The sequence below is a fragment of the Hyperolius riggenbachi genome, chromosome 5 (genome assembly GCF_040937935.1).
Source record: "Hyperolius riggenbachi isolate aHypRig1 chromosome 5, aHypRig1.pri, whole genome shotgun sequence".
NCBI classification, from domain to species: domain Eukaryota; kingdom Metazoa; phylum Chordata; class Amphibia; order Anura; family Hyperoliidae; genus Hyperolius; species Hyperolius riggenbachi.
Window position 1 is genome coordinate 309,214,673 of NC_090650.1, and position 21,668 is coordinate 309,236,340.

At 46.8% G+C, this 21,668-nt stretch overlaps 1 protein-coding gene and 1 long non-coding RNA gene across 3 annotated transcripts in view; one reads left to right on the forward strand and one right to left on the reverse strand.

Moving 5' to 3' along the window:
• Positions 1–13,284, reverse strand: part of LOC137518829 (NADH dehydrogenase [ubiquinone] flavoprotein 2, mitochondrial-like) — a 70,512-nt gene extending 57,228 nt beyond the window's left edge. The window contains exons 1-2 of one of the 2 annotated variants that reach the window (XM_068237189.1): positions 13,091–13,284; positions 4,243–4,302 (exon numbers count right to left, since the gene is read on the reverse strand). In XM_068237189.1, the coding sequence (XP_068093290.1) occupies positions 4,243–4,302; positions 13,091–13,132 (102 nt within the window). In that variant the 5' untranslated portion in view covers positions 13,133–13,284. Of the gene's footprint in view, positions 1–4,242; positions 4,303–12,955; positions 13,029–13,090 lie in introns of those variants that run through there. The other variant, XM_068237190.1, reaches the window with a different exon arrangement.
• Positions 13,285–13,315: 31 nt separating this feature from the next.
• Positions 13,316–21,421, forward strand: LOC137518830 (uncharacterized). The gene is made up of 3 exons (XR_011020901.1): positions 13,316–13,450; positions 14,742–14,816; positions 21,187–21,421. It is a non-coding gene; the product is annotated as an uncharacterized lncRNA (long non-coding RNA).
• Positions 21,422–21,668: the final 247 nt, after the last annotated feature.

Here is a 21,668-nt window from a genome sequence, read left to right on the forward strand (position 1 = left end):
CTTAGAAAAAAAAAAAAATTGGCCCTAGACTACAATACTTACACTACATAATATAGACATATGGCAATGGTAGGGATTAGATTGTGAGCTCCTTTGAGGGACAGTTAGTGACAAGATATATATATACATTGTACAGCGCTGCGTAATATGTCGGCGCTATATAAATACTAAATAATAATAATAATAATTCTTCATGCACAATCTGAGCCAGGTTTATGGCTGATAGATAACACCTCTGTATTCAATCAGAGCTGTGGAGTCGGTACAAAAATCACCCGCCTCCAACTCCTCCGTTTTTTAAACCATCGACTCCAACTCCAGGTACCCAAAATGGCTCCAACTCCTTAGTCTAATACTTGACAGAACAAAGGATTTGGTACAAAAATAATCTTACTCCGACTGCTCCGTTTTTGAAACCACTGGCTGACTCCAACTCCAGGTACCAAAAAATTGCTCCGACTGCTCGACTCTGACTCCAGAGCCCTGCATTCAATGTGCACAACATTCTCAGTGGATTCACAACAGCTCTGCAGGGAGTGTACATGCAGAGTATAGTACTACTGTGTAACTTAATTTGTATTCACCAACCACACATTTGACAACATATCAAATTAACTGATTTCGTGAGCAAAGGGAGTGCATACATTTGCATACAAAATTTGCATAAACCTGCATCAAGGCAGAATTATTTGCATCTCACTTAGTAGTGACAACTACACATCAGGCTTAATTCTTACAGCAGAGATATTATATATAAAAGATTCCTGTGTACACATCAGATATACAGTCACAATCAGATATGAATATCTGACTGACTATCGATGACTGTTTTATTGCAGCAGCACAAATTACTTGTTTTTTGATTGGTTTATTTCAAAAACTGTTCCAACTCTAGTGCCCTTGTCAAAAACACCTGATCTGCATATGCCTGTTCAGGGTCTTTAGCTAAAAGAATTAGAGGCAGAGGATCAGCGATAAAGCCAGGCAACTGTTATGCCCGAGAACCCATTCACACTTGTAAAACTCAAAATGCTAGCACTTTTGCAATGTTTGGCGTTTAACGCAAAAAAAAAAAAAAAAAATAGCCATTCACACTTAGTGGGTTTTTTTTTGCGATCACGATTAGAGCTTCTATAGCACTAAATGCAATCACCGGGAAATCGCCGGAAAATATTGCAGGATATAAATTTGCGTTTGCCGATTTGCGTTAATCGCCGGCAATTAATGCAAATCGCCCAAATGAGAACGGGCCCATAGGTTATTATAAAAGCGCTATCGCTGGAGCGTTTTGCCGAAATCGCCGGCAAAACGCTCAGATGTGAACAGGGCCTAATAAACACACACTGAGATTTTCTGGCAGATTTCATGCCAGAATGATTATTTCCAGCATATGTGATCTGATTTCCCATTCACTTCTATGGAAAATCGTTCGGAAATCGATCTGGTAAGAAACCTACCTGAAAATATCAACGTGTGTATTAGGCACTATTGTTTAAAATTAAAGAAATATGCCATGTCTCTCAGATTTCAGGATCCCCTTAAAAAGGAAGGTTCAGGGAGGGGATTAAAAAATAAAAATAAATTTCCACTTACCTGGGGCTTCCTCTAGCCCGTGGCAGGCAGGAGGTGCCCTCGCCGCCGCTCCGCAGGCTCCCAGTGGTCTCCGGTGCCCGACCCGACCTGGCCAGGCCGGCTGCCAGGTCGGGCTCTTCTGCGCTCCATTTCCTGGCACTTCTGCGTCCCACGCCGGCGCGCTGACGTCATCGGACGTCCGCCGGGCTGTACTGCGCAGGCGCAGTAAATCTGCGCATGCGCAGTACAACCCGGCGGACGTCCGATGACGTCAGCGCGCCGGCGTGGGACGCAGAAGTGCCAGGAAATGGAGCGCAGAAGAGCCTGACCTGGCAGCCGGCCTGGCCAGGTCGGGTCGGGCACCGGAGACCACAGAGAGCCTGCGGAGCGGCGGCAAGGGCACCTCCTGCCTGCCACGGGCTGGAGGAAGCCCCAGGTAAGTGGAAATTTATTTTTATTTTTTGAATCCCCTCCCTGAACCTTCCCTTTAAGCATAAACATACATATATCCAGGCACATCGCCTCTAGTTAGGACATTAAATAAATTATTAGGGAAAGGGAGGTGCTGAAGGGGGTGTGGCTAGAAAACAGCAAAAATCTATTAACCCTTCGCACACTCACATGCAAATGTTCAAACAATTGCATTCACAGATTCACTCATCCAGGCACAACTGTTATCCCTACAGCTAAATTAAAAGCCAGGGTTTTAGTTCACAGAAGAATGCATTCTTATGCTTAATCACCTATACTGCGCAGAAGTACCCAGGTAAACATAGGTGTCCTAACTCTGGCCCTGTAACATGCATAGTGCAGACATGCAACCACATTCATTGCATCAAACCTATCAATGGATTAGGAGCACACATCCTAACTTCCTCTCCTGGGAAAGACAGTGCATCTTACCAATCGCACAAGGGAGCTAATGTTATGTGTCCATGTGCACCATGCGCATACACCAGCATAAGCTGTCTGCATGCTGACAAACATACAGGGGAAGGGGGGAGTGCACCGAATTGGACCCTAACAGGATAACAGTTGTGCCTGGATGAGTGAATCTGTGAATGCAATTGTTTGAACATTTGCATGTGAGTGTGCGAAGGGTTAATAGATTTTTGCTTCCCTTTAAGCAGATCCAATCATTTTATCTGATTTAATTAACATTTTGAGTTTTCGCTAAACAATAAACAATCAGAAAATACTGGGAATGTTTAGATAGCGTTCTGTGTCATTATTGATTATACAGTAGCAACAATTTATGTTACTTGAAGCTCAATACGTATGATAACATTTTAAAGTGAAATAGAAGTTAGCCGTGAAGAGAAAAAAATTAACCAGCCACCTAAAAAAATGTACGTGTAAAAAAAGGTAAGTGTCTCGTATATTTGGCTCAAGTGACACAAAAGGCAGGCAGTTACCAAGAATATCAATGTAGGCGATACACATATAGTTTAAAGGGAACCTAAACTGAAAAGGATATGGATTTTTCCTTTTAAAATAATACCAGTACTTTCAAAAATGGATACAGGATGTCCCTACTTTAACCAAAAAAAGAATGGGACGTAATATTAGAAGATTATCCCACTACGGTTATAGCTGCCAATGACCAACTTATCCAAACGAAATTCTTACACAGAATTCATCTTATCCCCTTCTGGGTAAATGTACTTTCAATTATTAACGAATTAGTACAAACCTCTTTCCAGCTAGATGCAGGGCTGCTACTACTAGGGAGAATAGGCAAGGATATTATTACATCCCATAAACAACTATTGGTGAGGACACTATGCTTTTATGCTAGAAAGGAGATTCTAAAATATTGGAGGAAAACCTCTACCCCGACCCTTGGTACTTGGGCTAAAGCAATAAATAATGCCCTCCCCTATATAGAACAACGTACCTGAATAGAAAAAGTCCCAAGAAATTCAACAAAGTATGGGGAGTCTGGGAAAGCAGGATACTGGACCCAACCAATGAAAAGTTTATACCAATTATTGACTGAGAGGCATGGAATTATGAGCGTGGGGCGGGGATGGGTGCGGGGCTGGAGACAGGCGTAGACCTCTTTTTCTGGGGTGGAACTACCCCTCTTTCCTTCTTCTCTACACTTTTCTTGTGCATAACGGAACTGCTGTTATTGTTACCCAATCGAATGAGATGTAACATTACTTTAAATTGATAATGGACATGGTCATTACATTATCTTGTGTAATAATACCGCTGTTGATGTGGATGTCTGCTACGGTTCTCATTTGTACAGCTATAACTGTTTATGTACTGTACTTTTCTCTGTTCACTTGTATTATTTTAACAGTAAAAGTTTATTTTTTACCAGTTCCCTGACTCTCCTGCTGATCCTGTGTCTCTAATACTTTTAGCCAAAGCCCCTGAATAAGCATGCAGATAAGGTGCTCTGACTGATGTCAGACTGGATTAGCTGCATGCTTGTTTCAGGTCTGTGATTCAGCTACTATTGCAGCCAAAAAGATCAGCAGGACTGCCAGGCAACTGGTATTGTTCAAAAGGAAACACCCATATCCCTCACAGTTTAGGTTCCCTTTAAGCTGCAATGGTTTCTTTGTAATTCGGTATTAAAAATTTTCAAATAAAAAGTCTGCAATACTTCACAGTTACAGATATGGAAATCAGCATCAGATCACAAGGAAAACTCACCACAAAAGTAGCTGCACCCCCTGCTGTGCATCTTGCAGTATTGTGCAAATACCGTCTGACCTATTAAAAAGACACACACAAAAAAAACTTTATATGTAAATACACACTATATATACACATACATTAAGAAGCAAAATATGCCAACCTTCCCTCGGTCATATCAAACCATAGCAAAGTTAGGGAATGTTCTTGTGAATGAGCAATTCGGTAGTGCTGGATTTAAAGAGAACCCGAGGTGTGTTTAAAGAATGTTATCTGCATACAGAGGCTGGATCTGCCTATACAGCCCAGCCTCTGTTGCTATCCCAATACCCCACTAAGGTCCCCCTGCACTCTGCAATCCCTCATAAATCACAGCCGTGCTGTGAGGCTGTATTTACATCTGTAGTGTCAGTCTCAGCTGCTCCCCCGCCTCCTGCATAGCTCCGGTCCCTGCCCCCGTCCCTTCCCTCCAATCAGCAGGGAGGGAAGGGATGCAGGCGGGGACCGGAGTTCTGCTGGAGGCGGGGAGAGTAGCAGACTGACACTATAGAGATAAACACAGCCAGCTCTGACAAGCTGTTTGTCAGCAGCGTGGCTGTGATTTATGAGGGATTGCAGAGTGCAGGGGGATCTTAGGGGGGTTTGGGATAGCAACAGAGGCTGGGCTGTATAGGCAGATCCAGCCGCTGTATGCAGATAATATTCTTCAAACCCACCTCGGGTTCTCTTTAAAGGGGTACTGAAGTAAGAGGTATACAGAGGCTGCCATATTTTTCCTTTTAATCAATACCAGTTGCCTAATCACACTTGGAACACTGCGCTCATATAAGGGACTACTCAATCTTTAAAGAGAACCCGAGGTGGGATTTAATTACGTTAGTGGGGCACAGAGGCTGGTTGTGCACACTAACACCAGCCTCTGTTGCCCCATGGTGTGCCTCCAGGACCCCCCTACGCGCTGCTATACCCCCCGCAGTGCTAGCTACACACAGCGTGTCGCCAGCACAATGTTTACCTCTGCCTGTCTGATAGCGCCGCACCCCCGCCTCCTCCGTATCGGCGCTACCCGCCCGTGTCCCTTCCCTCCCGCTGATTGGAGGGAAGTGACGCGGGCGGGTAGCGCCGATACAGAGAAGGCGGGGGAGCGGCGCTAACAGACAGGCAGAGGTAAACATTGTGCTGGCGACACGCTGTGTGTACCTAGCACTGCGGGGGGTATAGCAGCGCGCAGGGGGGTCCTGAAGGCACACCATGGGGCAACAGAGGCTGGTGTTAGTGTGCACAACCAGCCTCTGTGCCCCACTAACATAATTAAATCCCACCTCGGGTTCTCTTTAAGAGATTTATGCTGTGAATCAATTTAAAATTTCATGCAAAAGTCCATGTACAAGCACCAAATAACCAGTAGTGTGCTGCTGTATTCAATATACACAATATAGAATAAAATCACACTTGGAAAACTGCACTCATATAGAGGACTCCTCAATACTCAAGGAAATTGTACTGTGAGTCAGTTAAGATTTTGTGCAAAAGTCCATGTACAAGCACCACATACACACTACGGAGTCCTATATCATGTAACGGGTGTGGAGCGCTGCTATTCAGTGTGTGTACCACTCATAGACATAAATAGAAGATAATAGCTGCGCTTCTGTTTGTGCTTGTGTGTCTTCCGATATAAAACAATCAATGGGTAATACCACACCCCCCGTCAGGTGGGGCTCTGAGCCCCTGAGGAGTTGCTGTAGCAACGAAACGTTGGGTGGAGTCGCGGTGTGACGTCAGTGCGAATGTCTGGTCAGACACGACCGGCGGTATGCGCGTAGGAGCTGTTTTTATTTCTTCCCGTCAGCAGTATTAGCACTGATAGCGGGAGTGACATCTGTGGACACCGGGTAGACTGTTAGGTGGTCCCTGGGTGCTCTACCCACCCCAGCTAAGTGCACTACTTTGCTTTAAGTGATCCCTAATTGCTCATATTGAGTTGTTACTATCCCATGTTGGGAACACTTATTACTGGATTTTTTCAAGTTTTTGCTGATCTTTCTTGCATGTATATGCATATTTTAAAACGAATAAAACCATAAGTAGACTTTTACGCGATGAGGAGTCTCCATTTTCATTACAAACAGCTGGTGATGAACTTGAGTCCCTGAAGGACCCGACAGGAGGTGCCAGAGAGGCTGTGGGGTGGCCAATACCCCAAATGCGACATCGGGCCCTGAAGGTTGCACCATCCGGTGAGCCCCCACCTGACGGGGGGGTGGTATTACCCGTTGATTGTTTTATATCGGAATTCACACAAGCACAAACAGAAGCACAGCTATTATCTTCTATTTATTTCTATTTAATACCAGTTGCCTGGCAGCCCTGCTGATCCTCTGCCTCTAATACTATTAGCCATAGCTCCTGAACAAGCATGCAGATGATCAGGTGTTTCAGACTTTAAAGTCAGATCTGACAAGACTAGCTGCATGCTTGTTTCTGGTGTTATTCAGATTCTACTGCAGAGAAATAGACCAGCAGGGCTGCCAGGCAACTAGTATTAATTAAACGGAAATAAATATGGCAGCCTCCGTATACCTCTTACTTCAGTTCCCCTTTAATGTAATTCAGTTCTTGCTGTGACTACATGCATGTGACTGCAACAGCAGAACTTCACCAACCTTTCAGCAAAACAAAATATCCAGGTCTACCTGGATCACTGATATTCCCCACTGTTCTCCAGCCCCAGTAAATCAAAGAATCTGAAAGGACTGCCTCACATCAGAACACAAAACTGACCCCCCCCCCCCCCACCTCCCCCCCCTCAAACAGTTGATCCTTATAGGTTGTGACAGCTGTGCTGCTTAATTTGGAAATACCTGAGACAGTGGCATCAACAGCGGACTAATGAAGCACTAGTGAATGTCATCACGTGACAAAACATTTATAGCAATATTAGGATAGCTGATATAGCTGCATTATCAGCTTAAAGGAGAACTGTAGTGAGAGGTATATGGAGGCTGCCATATTTATTTCCTTTTAAGCAATACCAGTTGCCTGGCAGCCCTGCTGGTCTATTTGGCTGAAGTAGTGGCTGAATCACACCAGAAACAAGCATGCAGCTAATCTTGTCATATCTGTCAAATTTGTCAGAAACACCTGACCTGCTGCATGCTTGTTCAGGGGCTGTGGCTGAAAGTATTAGAGGCAGAGGATCAGCAGGACAGCCAGGTAACTGGTATTGCTTAAATGGAAATAAATATGGCAGCCTCCATAGCCCTCTCACTACAGTTCTCCTTTAATTTAGCAGTGAGCCATGCACAATGTAACAGTAATGCCAAGCTCACTGTAACCTGGTGCTAAGTTGGTGCTCTTGCACCTCTCATTGGCAAAAAAAAAAAAAAAATATACAATACACAATACATGGAGACACAAGAAACAATTTCAAAGGAAAATTAATTTAATACACTAAGTCTTCTTGTGCAACACATTAATATGAAATTTGAGTAAACCGTTAAAGGGACACTTAAGTCAAAAAAAAAAAAAAATGAGTTTTACTCACCTGGGGCTTCCAATAGCCCCCTGCAGCTGTCTGGTGCCCTCGCCGTCTCCCTCTGATCCTCCTGGCCCCGCCGGCAGCCACTTCCTGTTTCGGCGACAGGAGCTGACATGCTGGGGACGCGAGTGATTCTTCGCGTTCCTGGCCACAATAGCGCCATCTATGCTGCTATAGCATATATCATATACCATATAGCAGCATAGAGGGTGCTAATGTGTCTGGGACCGCGAAGAATCACTCGCGTCCCCAGCCTGTCAGCTCCTGTCACCGAAACAGGAAGTGGCTGCCGGCGGGGCCAGGAGGATCGGAGGGAGACGGCGAGGGCACCGGACAGCTGCAGGGGGCTATTGGAAGCCCTAGGTGAGTAAAACTCATTTTTTTTGTTTGACTTAAAGAGACTCCGTAACAAAAATTGCATCCTGTTTTGTATCATCCTACAAGTTCCAAAAGCTATTCTAATGTGTTCTGGCTTACTGCAGAACGTTCTACTATCACCATCTCTGTAATAAATCAACTTATCTCTCTCTTGTCAGACTTGTCAGCCTGTGTCTGGAAGGCTGCCAAGTTCTTCAGTGTTGTGGTTCTGTGATGCATCTCCCCCCTCCAGGCCCCTCTCTGAACACTGCTGTGTGTTATTTAGATTAGTGCAGCTTCTCTCTGCTTTATTATCTTTTACAAGCTGGATAAATCCTCCTCTGAGCTGGCTGGGCTTTCACATACTGAGGAATTACATACAGGCAGAGCTGTCTGCACTCTGCAGGAAGAAACAGCCTGACACTTCAGTGGAAGATAGCTGCAGGGGGAAAGAAACACACAAATGATCTCTTGAGATTCAAAAGGAAGGGTGTATACAGCCTGCTTGTGTATGAATATATTTTCTATGTGTGGACATGCTGTACATCAACCTACTTCCTGTTTTGGTGGCCATTTTGTTTGTTTATAAACAAACTTTTTAAAACAGTTTTTAACCACTTTTAATGCGGCGAGGAGCGCCGAAATTGTGACAGAGGGTAATAGGAGATGTCCCCTAACGCACTGGTATGTTTACTTTTGTGCGATTTTAACAATACAGATTCTCTTTAAGTGTCCCTTTAAGCTAATTGATAAAAAAAATAGTAATTGTTGAATGGGAAAATCTTGCATCACATGTTAGGCCCAGTTCAACATCTGAGCGTTTTGCTGGCGATTTCGGCAAAACGCTCAAGCGCTATCGTTTTTTAAAGAGCTAGTACCATAATACCCTATTGGCCCGTTCTCACTTGGGCGATTTGCGTTAATCGTCTGATTAACGCAAATCACCAAATGCGAATTTATATCCTGCACGATTTCCCGGCGATCGCGTTTAATGCTATAGAAACGCTAATCGCGTCGCCAAGTGTGTATGGCGATTTTTTCGCGTTAATCACCAGAGCAAAACGCTAGCAAAAGCGCTAGCGTTTTGCAAGTGTGAATGGGCCCTAAAATTGCAACATCCTCCTTATGTCTGCGCCACAGACTCACTAAAAGGGACCCTGGGGCATCCACCAGCCCCCCAGTAGCCCGCGAGAAACCTTGGCATCCTCTGGTCGCCCTCCGTCCTTGCGCAGGTGGCTTTGTTAGATGTGTGACTTCGGTGAGAGTAGTGCGCAACTGCCTTTGCGCTACCTGTCAGTGTCCGGCTTGATCATGCACCCTTCACTATGAGCGTTCTGTGCATGCGCGGTTCTTGAAAGAATGAACCTCACATGCACAGAACTCTCACGATGGGCATGTGATCAAGCCAGGCGCACAGATGGGCCACGCATGCGCAGTTGTGTGCAACTCCCACCAAAGTCTCGCAGCTAATGGAGCCCCCAGTGGGAGGATGGAGGGGAACCAGTGGACGCCAGGAGACCTCTCGGGCTACAGGGTCCTGGACGAAGACCCAGGTAATTTCAGTATTCCATTTTCTGGTACTACTCATGGTCCCTTTAAAGAATACCTGATCCAAGAAAAAGGTAAGCTGATCGGTATGTTCATGCTGGATCCAAATACCTCTGTGCGTTGTCTGTTCTTTTTCCACTTGGTCCTGTTATGACTCCTTTTGGCTAAAGTCAAATTTTCAGAGGAATAGGCAACCTTGCCACAATATTCCTTTCTATTAACCTCCCATTCCCTCCTCTTCCCCACCCTATTCACACCCCTTAAAAGAAATGGGAATGTGATCATTGCAAGCCCGCCTCTTCCTGTCTGAAAGTTCGACTAACCACAAGTAAAGTTTTTCAAACAGCGATTACGGGGACTTGAAGAGCAAAGAGGAACAGACAATACACAGATCCAAACATACCACTGCTGTGCTTACCTTAGATTTGTCTTGGGTCAAGTGTCCTTTACTTATAAATAAAGATATTCCTCTATTCCTCTGAAGCCAGGCTTGCATCCAGAGCCGCTGGTGTCTAGCAAGCATATAGCTTTAAATTTTACAGAGCCACATCATCCCAAACTGCAGACAGCCTGTTTCGGACTGTTGGTCATCAGTGTATGGCAGGGATTGATATGGCTCTATGGGATAGGTCTTGGACCAGTATAACATTGTACCTAGCTCCGGGTGACCCAAAACCAATAGGAAAGTATAGGAGACTAAAAGAGACCGAAAAGCCCTCCTACTACTAAAAAAACCCATAGAGCCACATCAATCCCTGCCATGCACTGAGGACCTACAGTCTGAAATAGGCTGTCTGCATGTAGGGTTTATATGGCTCTGTAAAATGTAAAGCTATAAGCTTGCTATACTCCAGCGGTTCTGGGTGCAAGCCTCTTTTAACCATCCTGGCGGTAAGCCCGAGCTGAGCTCGGGCTATGCCGCCGGAAGGCACCGCTCAGGCCTTGCTGGGCCGATTTGCATAATTTTTTTTTTGCTACACGCAGCTAGCACTTTGCTAGCTGCGTGTGCAATCCGATCGCCGCCGATCCGCCCCCCCCAGACCCTGTGCGCTGCCTGGCCAATCAGTGCCAGGCAGCGCTGACGAGTGGATCGGAGTCCCCTTTGCCGTCACGACGTCGAGGACGTCATCCCGCCCGTCGGGGGAAGCCCTCCAGGAGATCCCGTTCTTTGAACGGGATCTCCTGATCTCCGAAGGCGATCGGAGGGGCTGGGGGCTATCATGTAGCGAGACCTTGTCTCGCTACATGATATAAAAACAAATTTAAAAAAAAAAAACGTCTGTGCTGCCCCCTGGCGGATTTTAATAAACCGCCAGGAGGGTTAAAGAGAACCCGAGGTGTGTTTAAAGAATGTTATCTGCATACAGAGGCTAGATCTGCCTATACAGCCCAGCCTCTGTTGCTATCCCAAACCCCACTAAGGTCCCCCTGCACTCTGCAATCCCTCATAAATCACAGCCACGCTGTGAGGCTGTGTTTACATCTGTAGTGTCAGTCTCAGCTGCTCCCCCGCCTCCTGCATAGCTCAGGTCCCTGCCCCCGTCCCTTCCCTCCAATCAGCAGGGAGGGAAGGGATGCAGGCGGGGACTGGAGTTCTGCAGGAGGCGGGGAGAGCAGCAGACTGACACTATAGAGATAAACACAGCCAGCTCTGACAAGCTGTTTGTCAGCAGCGTGGCTGTGATTTATGAGGGATTGCAGAGTGCAGGGGGACCTTAGGGGGGTTTGGGATAGCAACAGAGGCTGGGCTGTATTGGCAGATCCAGCCTCTGTATGCAGATAATATTCTTCAAACCCACCTCGGGTTTTCTTTAAGGGGCAAAGAGATCATTTCATTTTAATATACAGCAGTGTGCAAGTAACTTCTGTTTTAAGAGAGCAAACCACACTAAGAATTGTTTTTTCAGTAGGAGGAGTTTTCAGTCTCTTTTAGTCCCCCTATACTTTCCTAGTGGTTTTGGGTCACCCCGAGCTGCTTGGTTACTCTGTTAAATTGAGCCACTGATGCTGTCAAACCAACAGGGAATATTTTAATATTAGTATAAATGAAAGGTCACTTAATTGATGGCCTAATACTTACAAGACAACTGTAGTGAGAAGAAAGTAGAGGCTGCCATATTTATTTTGTCTTAAACAATACCAGTTGCCTGGCAGTCCTGCTGATCTATTTGTCTGCAGTAGTGTGTGAATAACATCAGAAACAAGCATGCAGAGAATCCAGTCAGATTTGACAGTAATTTCAGAAACACCTGAGCTGCATATGCTTGTTCAGGGTCTATGGCTAAAAAAATTTGAGGCAGAGGATCAGCAGGACATGTAACTGGCAACTGATATTGCTTAGTTATAAGGAGACAAAAATAATGGCACCCGTATCCCTCACGCTTCAGTTATCCTTTAAGTACTTAAGGGTGAAAGCCATATTCCCAGAATGTGAATATCTAATAATGAGCCAGGGCTGTCTGGCCTCTATGGTGGCCCCCTAAGGTCATTAGAACTCCCCTTATCACTGCTGGATAACTGCACATGATGCATCATGCAGTCATGAAGAACAATGCTGATTATGGTCAATAACATGGCTAGGATCCTGTGAGACTATAAGATCCAGATGAACAGACATGCACTGGCCAACCAACCAAACAGCATAGACGGGGATCATACAACAATAATGGTGATAGGCCAAGTGATATATAATATAAAGAACTGAAGAATCAAGGCCTAAAAGAGGAACTGTAGAATATGAGGTAAGTGAAAGCTAAAGCAGTCCCAGTGGTGATAGCACTCAGGGCCCATTCACATTAGAAGCGCTTTTCTGAACGTTTTGCGATTGATTCGTGGTTTTTAAAATCGCTCCCATTCACTTTCATTAAAAACGTGGTAAAAATCGCTGTGATTTTGCAAACGCATACGTGAAAAGCACAGCGATTTTTACCACAATTTTAATAAAAGTGAATGGAAGCGATTTAAAAAAACGCTAATCAATCGCAAAACACTCAGAAAAGCGCTTCTAGTGTGAATGGGCCCTCAGGGTGTGACTCCTAAGCTACGGTTCTAACACATCCCAGGAAAAACATCGGAGATCTCAGTTCAGAATAATCCAGTGTTTGAAACACTCCCCGTGAAGATGTGAATTATTCAGACTAGAGTAGCTAGCCTATAGCATAAGAATGATCTTATACTGTATTGGTGGTTTACATTTGCTCCCATGGGCTCCTCAAGTATTGTTCACCCTGCAGCCTGTGGTGCAGTATGTGAGGGGCCTGCTGCTGGCAACAGACACTGTCGTACCCGGGTGGCTTCCCTCCATGGGCCGCTCATGTTGTGGATGGTGAAGGTCGCGGGGACACTCAGCGTCCTTCCCCGCCGTCATGTCAGCACCGCGTGCCCTGCCTGTCCTCCACAGTCCGCACGCCTTCCACTTACCGATCGCGTTACCCCGGCCCGGAGCCTCGCGCACAGCAACATCGCTGCCCGGAAAACACAACCCTATTCCCCGGTGTGCTGGAGACAGACAGACAGCACTGCAAGATGGCCGAGCACACTGCAGCCTATCAGTGCTTCACCATTCAGGGAGAGGGAGTCTCACGGACATGGTTGATGGGCGTGGCCAAGAGTCCGCGTAGTATATGTTTTGGGGCGTGGCCTGTGAGGAGGGCGGGGTTTGCGGGTGAGCGTGGTTAACAGCTGTTGCGCTCGAGCTTCGGAAACCGGCGCCATTTTGACAGCGTCAACTTGGGATCTGCCGGCTAGGTGTGTGCTGTGCGCCCCCTGGCGGGCAACAAGGTATATAACCACCCTCTGGTCGTTGTATTGCGACGGCAGTTGTGTTATTTATTCCTGCGGACTGCGGTCATACGTTCCTGGCTGGTAGCAGCGATATTATTGACTGTGGCCGTTTTTCTTGTTCTGAAGAATGGGCAGTGATCTCCCCCCCCCCCCAGGATCTGCAGGTGGCACTAAGTAGAATGATGTGCTCAGTGCTGGCCGCTGACCAGTATCTGACAGTAATCTTTCACCCCTGCTCAGCAAGAATGTTTTATCCACCTCCTGTCTGCCATTAAGTCCAACCTGCCTTTTGTCATATATGCTATCCTTGCACACTGTGTAATGGTAATATTATATCCATACTCTAGCTGAGGCTACTTACCGCGAATCCCACCCCTTGGCTGGCAACATATATCTATTCACTTCCTGAATGGAAGTAAGGATAACCTCGTCATCTGGCTGGCAGTAAATTCCCCACCTCCCTAGTGAGATCTAAAGGAGCCCATACATCACGTGATGATGGGCAGATTCGACCAAGAGACAATTCTCTGATCAAATGCAATCAGAGAGAGATCGAATCCCAATTGAGTTCAGGATGAAATCTCTTGGGAATCTGTCACTTTGTCGCTCTTCCCTAATGTATAAATGTGCCGGTATGTGTGCGTTTATACCTGTCCTGTGTCGTGGTGCCCGCCCTTCTTCTGTATCCGCCATTTTTTATTTACCATATACATGCTGCTGGCATGGTGCATGTGTGATGTCACACTTGGCCGAGCACGCTATGTGCCGGTGGAGTGTGTGACTGTATGGGGCTAATAGAAGAGTGGAGGATTCGGAAGACCGGGGATTTCTTTGCCTGTCCCAATATTGCTCGCTGTTACAGCCGCACACCTGATAGAGCAAGTCGGCCCTACAACTTGTAGCATGTCCGCTCGATTCATGCGAACAATTTTGGCCCGAAATTGGTCATATCGACAATCAGGCATGCACTTGACGACACCAATTTTCATTCAAATCAATTATAATAATCGATTGGATGGTCGATTGTCCGCCAAGTTGCCTAATGTATGGCCACTTTTAGGATTTATCCTTGTTCACTGGTTGGCAATAATGTTATTCCCAGGGCTGGATTTGTGCAAAGGTGAAATTGGTCATGGTCTAGGGAGGCTGCTGCCAAAATTGGCAGCTGGATATGGAAGAGTGAGTTGAAGTGCCCATACACCTGTTGATCTGCCACCAAATTGGCTATCAGATCTCTGATTTAATCTGATCTGAGAGGACCCACACACTGCAGACAAATTTCTAATAGGTGCACCAGTGTCGCGTGGAACATGAGCTCATGGCGAATCCACTGGAGGGGGACAGGAATCGCGCCGGCGGACAGGTGAGCCTTTAACACTTTGTTTCTTAAAAAGTAAAAAGTTCTTTTAATGCATGTATTTTATACACACTAATGCAAAGAAATTGTTAAAAAGGAGAGAAATAGGGGTTGCTTTGCATTTAAGCATGGATCTGGGGGCTGCATGTGGAATGGGATGTGAGCTCCTGCACATGTTAGGGGTGTTATATACAGAAGTGGAGTTGCACATGGAAGGTTACCCAAAAGAAAGTTGGCTTAAAAAGAGGAAAAAGTATGAATTTGGCATTAGTTGCCATCTCCTCACCCTGGCAACCGCTAAGAGCCGGTTTACACTGCATGGATGAAAAACTGATCCGGGTAAAATCCATCGAACAGATCAGTTTTTATTGGGCATCAGTTTTTCATCTGTGACTTCTACTATTCCGTTTGCAATCTGTCAATGCAATGCGTTCGCCAATCCCGAATTAACGTAGACTCCCTATATTTTCAGGCCATTTGGCAGACTGGATGGAATCGATCCTTTTCAAACAGACTGAGGATCTGTGCACATCCGTTTGGATGCATCCCGGAAACTGACAGTTTTGATGGAGAGTGGGAACTGGCCCTGACGGCCCTTTCACACTGGGGCAGTGCGGTGCGTCATACTGACACACTGCTACAGCACTCCATTGAAAACCTCCAATGGAAATCACATTACCTGAGTCGCGGTGCAGAAAGTCCTCAATCTGACGCGCTTCCAAAACTACGCTACCACGCTTACTTGCGTCGCTCTGCATTGGACCGGAAGTCTGAATGCTGATACACTTGACTTTTCGGAAGTCATTTAAGTCTATAGTGATGTAGGGATTCTAAAAATGTTGGCAGCGTTGCGACAACGTTACGATGCACACGCAAGGTAGCGTATTTTTACAATATGCTTCCGTGCTCTTCCCGAAACAAGAAGTGACTGCGCGATTGTGGTCACTTCCTGCTTGGCCGTATGCCAGACAGGGAATACCGTGTACTAACGCGGTATTCCCTGAAGGCCTGTTTTTGGTGGTGCGGATTTAGTCCATGTCTTCTGGCAGCCATTTAGGATTATCCAGCCCCTTCCTAATCCTAAACTGGACCCATGCCGGTGGCATGGCTTAAAAAAAAAAAAAAAAGCATACTGCCTGATCCGGGGGGTGAGCTGCGTCAAGTAGGGCTGCTCACAGCTGCTCCTGGATTGTTAAATCAACTAGTTTCTTTAAAAAAAAAAAAAGCTCCACGACCCCAGAGTCACGACGCTGCATCTCTGCTCTGTGCGTCTCATCACAAAGCAAAGAGAAGAGAGCAAGGGGCAGAGAATGGCAGAGAAGGAGCGGTAGAAGGCAGTGCAAGGCACATAGAGGAGGAAAAGGGGTGTTGTGAACGCCTGTGGATTCATGTTCTTAATAGTGCATGAGCTCCTCTCCTAAAAAATGCCCCTTCCATTCTCAAGCTGCTGACAAACACTTATGTATGCTTCCCTGGCTGGTACTAAGGTTTCCATTGTTGGAACCTAACTTCCCTTGTCAGCAGTAATGTTATTTCCACCTGTGGCTGGCACAAAATAGTTAACCTCAGCCTCTGATTGGCAGTAATGATCTACATAAGTAACCCTACCCTTTGGTTGGCAGTCATTTTTTTTACCTCGTAGCAGACACTAAGGCCTCATTTCCACAAGCAGATGAAGGCACTGAATTCACAGCTGCTCCAATCCGCCGGCAGGGTGCAAGCTAGTGCTCGGAACAGGTGGTGGATAGGCGTCCCCCATGTAGTTGCATCTGAGCATGACACTTGCCGCGCTCAGATGCAACACGAGATGGTTTAATGCCACCATGTGTCATACATGACACCCAGTGTTACTGATCACTTCCACTCGGTTGCATGTAATTACAGCCGAATGGCGCTTGTGACTGGCATCTGGGAAAAAGTGGTCATTAGGCTGGAAGCACACCTGTCTGTCATTTTTCTACGCATGTTTATTAGAATGCATTTTCTGCACTCCGTGTGTCAGTTTGTGAGTAAACACCTGCTGCTCTTTTTACAGGGGTGCCTCTAGCCTTTCTGTCACTCCAGGTGGGAAAATCTGTGGCGCCCCCCTCCCCCCAACATAAAAACTGCTAGGATAGCTGGGGGGTGGAGAACACCATTGAACTTTGCCGAAGTGCCCAATAGCCTCTTTGCCAATCTGTGTCCTAGAGTGCAAATACTGAAAGATCCACATTTGAATGGGCTCTCCACCCTGGCACTGCTCTGCCCCCTGTTCTGGGCTGTGACTAATGGCTGCTGGACTGAATCAGAGAGAGTGTACCATGCTCTGTATACTCCGCTCTCCCTAAATGACAGTGCTTCCGCCCAGATGTGCACAGAAGCCTACATAACAGGGACCATGGAGTGGAAGGGATAGCAGCCTCCAGTCAGAGCCACATGGAAATAAAGTAGCAGCAGGGACGGGAGTCTATCCAACAGGACCCTGGAGAACATACCTTGGAAAATAAAGGGTTATTGGGTACACTGGCCAAGTTCCATGATGTTACCCCCTCCCGCAGCTATAGTAGCAGTTTATGTTAAATCTCTTGTTTGCACTGTAAGGTCCAAATACTGTAAGGTCTCCATTTAAATGGCCTCCCCAGCTCTGACTGGAGGCAGGTGAACGGAGGCCGAGATAGCATGGCATGCTCTTTCCACTACTCTCTCCCTGTATGTGAGCGCTCCCACCTGCCTGTGTACAACAGTTGCTGTTGGGAGCATTTAGTGCTTCCTCTAAAATATGCACGGCCTGGTTGCAGCTGGGTGGGAGTGCTGAAAAACAAGGAAATGCAAGGAGCGTGGAGTGGACAGAACATGCCACGCTCTCCAATCACAGCTGTTGGGGCTAGGGGGAGGGGGGCAGAGTGACTCTAGGAAGGGAAGCCCAGCCAAATGGGGACCTTTAAAGTGTACCTGAGACAGCGACGGAAAGAAAAATTATACATATCTGGGGCTTCCTCCACGCTAATCGCTCTCTCACCATCCTTCTTCGCCTGGAATGACCGAAAGTCCTCCAGTCGGCACAAATGCATTCCGTCCACATGTGCTTAAATGTCACATTCCCATTGTTGGGAGCGTTCTGCACCAGCGCAGTAGTACTGCCCAGATGCAGAATAGTGACGGGAACGTGACGAAGTCGCACATACATAGAACACATCAGACCGGAGGACTTTTGGAGCCAGATTCCAGACAGCAGAGGAGGGCAGTGAGGGAGCAATCAGCCTGGGAGGGGCTGGAGGAAGCCCCAGGTATGTATCATTTTTCTCTCCCTTGCTATCTCATGTTTACTTCAAGTATTTGGACCCCAAAAGGGACAGAGCTAGAGGGGAGAGAACACAGATCTTTGGCACTGAAGAGGTGAACACATTCCACTAGGAAAGCTGGGGGGTATCAGGAAGCTTAGAAGACATTTTGCATTAAATATATTTGCACACATGGTATATATACTTATATTAAAAAAAACACTCCCATTTCTCCACCAGACATCATCAGACCTCTGGTAAAATATTGCAGTCTGCAGCAGCAGCTGAACAATAGCAGTAGGCGATGCACAGTGACTCACACACTGTTCTAACAGATGCCTATACTGTACTTGTTACCAGCAGGTGCTGCTGCTAGTTCTGTCTCCCAAATCGCGGACATTTGTTATGTCACTGACTGACTCACCAATCACTACCGAGTTCCCTGCACTCGCTCTCTTCTCTCTGGCGGCTCCCTTCATGTCCCAGTTCCTCTCTTCTCCCCGCTGTTACCCTTTAGGATGCATTCTGGGCTGACAATTCGCATCAGAGCTCAGTTGCCCTGTCCGGCGCCTGCTAACCAGAACTTCTGTGGGGCGGAGTTAAAAGCAAAGGAGGGGCAGAGCACTACTGCATAGTTTTCTATTGGCCAGGAGAGACAGAGCCCATTTACTCTATTTCTCTATTGGTCCCATCTGGGAGGGTCAGTGTGAGAACGCGGAAGAGCCGCCGCCATGATCCAGCGGTTGGTGGCTCTTTCCGCGCACACACGCGCCACACACACGGAGAGGCAGCCGCCTCTCCTCAGCATGAGGCGGCTGTCTCCGTGCAGGGACGCATGAAGAGCGGGGAAACCGCCGCATCAGACGCGGCGGTTGGTCCGCATGCCCCCGCTGCGGAGACACCGCAGAGCGGGGCAGTTGTGGCTGGGACTCGTAGTCCCTCAGGGTTTAGAGTGACGCGCGCGCGCGCGCACTCAGGAAGAATTTATGTCAGCCAGAGATGAGTCAGCTGACCAGGTTGGTCAGCTGACTCTGGCTCCCATCCTGATTGGTCCAGCACTTAGGGAGGTGCTGGAGAGGCCTCCGTGTATATATACAGCTGGCTGTTCACTTGTTCCTTGTCTGGCGTTGCGTTCACACATGTGGGAGCACCCAGATCCGTAGTCAGATCCGTTAGTGTGCCGGGACCAGCTGGAGCTGTAATCCTACACTAAGCTAGATTCTGTTGATAGCTTAAAGTACTAGTTTGATTGTGATTATCTGTTATGACCTTTTGCCTGCCTCGACTATCCTCCTGAACTCTGACCTTGTACCTCGTTATATCTGATACCCCGTTGCTGAACCCTGCCTGTACTTTGACTCCGCCTCTGCCTCCTGATTTTGTACCCCGATATTTCTGATACCCCGCTGCTGAACCCTGCCTGTACTTTGACTCCGCCTTTGCCTACTGATATTGTACTTATCTGCCCGTCTGGTTACAACCTAGCTTGTCCGACCTCGAGAACCGACCTCACGATTTGAGGCGGTTCCCCGTCCCGTTAGTGACACTTCCGCCTGAGTGTCACTTTCGGACCTCCCTTCCCACTGTCTGTCTGACTCCTCCCGTCTTGGAGAACTCAGACCTGCGGAAGGGATCGGTGCAGTTCTCCTCGCTGCACTGAGGCTTGTCCTCTGTATTACTGTTGCACCAATCACTACACTCTACTCAGGTGACCAGAGGTTAGCTAGTATATTGGATTATCGGTGATACTGCAGATCACATATAATCTGGTATACGTCTGTATTTCCCGTGATACTGCAGATCACCGGTAATCAGACCTCTCTGTGCTTCACCGAGCGTTACAGTCAGGGATGGCCGCGGTGGGAAGTTCATGAATTCCGTTTTCTCCACGTTTCGTTTCAGGAACCTATCAGACATCCAGGAGGAGATGGCTGATAGGCAGGAGGAGACCTTGTCCGTGGTAGTGGTGGAAAGGTCAGGGTTGTGGAGGTAGATATGGGTGTCATCAGCATACATATGATAGTTAAAACCCATAGAGGAGATAACCTTACCAATGGAGGATGTGTATAGGGAGAACAGTAGGGGGCCAAGGACAGAGCCTTGGGGTACTACCACCGAGAGGTGAATGGGGGTGGATGATGATAATTTATTGAAGGGAGTCGTAAAGGAGCGGTTGTAGAGGTAGGATGAGAGCAAGGATAGGGCGAGGTCATGAATGCCCATGGATTGGGATGACTGGTGCTTGTGCAATAGTGATGCGTTTGTCTTTGCAACAACCACTCAGGGACGTGAGTAGTTCCCGAAGAGGGAGTGGCTTTAATAGCTACACCTAATGGGCAACTGCCGAGCGGGTCAGGCCAAGACAAAAGAGGTGGGGGTAGCCACAAAGCTTTAGAAACGTTGGGGGGGGGGGGGGGGTAGGGTTGACAATAATACCAATCCCCCATATTGAGGTTGGGTTACTTTTTTCGTGCAGTCGCCGATACTAACTTGTTAGCATTAAGTTTAAATGTAGGGCTTGATTCATCAAGCTGCGCTGCTTAATGTTCTGTAGGACGCACTATGCACGCCTTACATAGTAGCGCTCGCTGCCATGTAAGGAGAGTGCCTTCCTTAGTTACGTGCATTGCTTCCTTAGCAATGCACGTAACATTAACTGCGGGTGGTCCGGCTCCTACCACCGCGATACTTCACTCGCAACCGCTACTGTGTTAATTTACATTGTTATGTAAATTAGCACAGTAGCGGGCGCGAGTGAAGTATTTAGCAATGTGCGTAACTAAGGAAGGCTCTCTCCTTATATGGCAGCAAGCGCTACTATGTAAAGAGTACATAATGCGCACTACAGAGCATTAAGCTAATGAATCAGGCCCGTAATGTATAATACTTAACAATCTAGGTGGTCTTTCATTTACAGCAGTTTTCTGTTATATTGTGTACTAGTGACAGGTATAATAAAGAATAATTAATAGGAACCAGAGCTTCACTCACTTTCACCCCTCTTTGGAGAAGGTTATACGTTTCAATGCGGCTTCAAGCAGAAGTGCTTCCCCATTTTTATCACTGTTGTTCTGGGTTCATTACCTGTATGATTAAATGTTTTTTGTTCTTCTTAGACACACAGCAACGCTGTATGGCGTGTCACTTGGGCTCATCCAGACTTCGGCCAGGTTTTGGCTTCCTGCTCTTTTGACAGCACAGCTGCAGTATGGGAGGAAATAGAAGGCGAATCAAATGACAAACCTCGTGGGCAGAGTCATTGAGTTATACCTACTGTATGTTGGCTTGCTGACATGAATTTATGATCTAAAACTGTGTTTCTCAACATTAACAAATCGCTGATAAGGTTCCCAGCTCTGTTAGCAATGTGATTTTAAAGAGAATCTGTATTGTTAAAATCGCACAAAAGTAAACATACCAGTGCGTTAGGGGACATCTCCTATTACCCTCTGTCACAATTTCGCCGCTCCCCGCCGCATTAAAAGTGGTTAAAAACAGTTTTAAAAAGTTTGTTTATAAACAAACAAAATGGCCACCAAAACAGGAAGTAGGTTGATGTACAGTGTGTCCACACATAGAAAATACATCCATACACAAG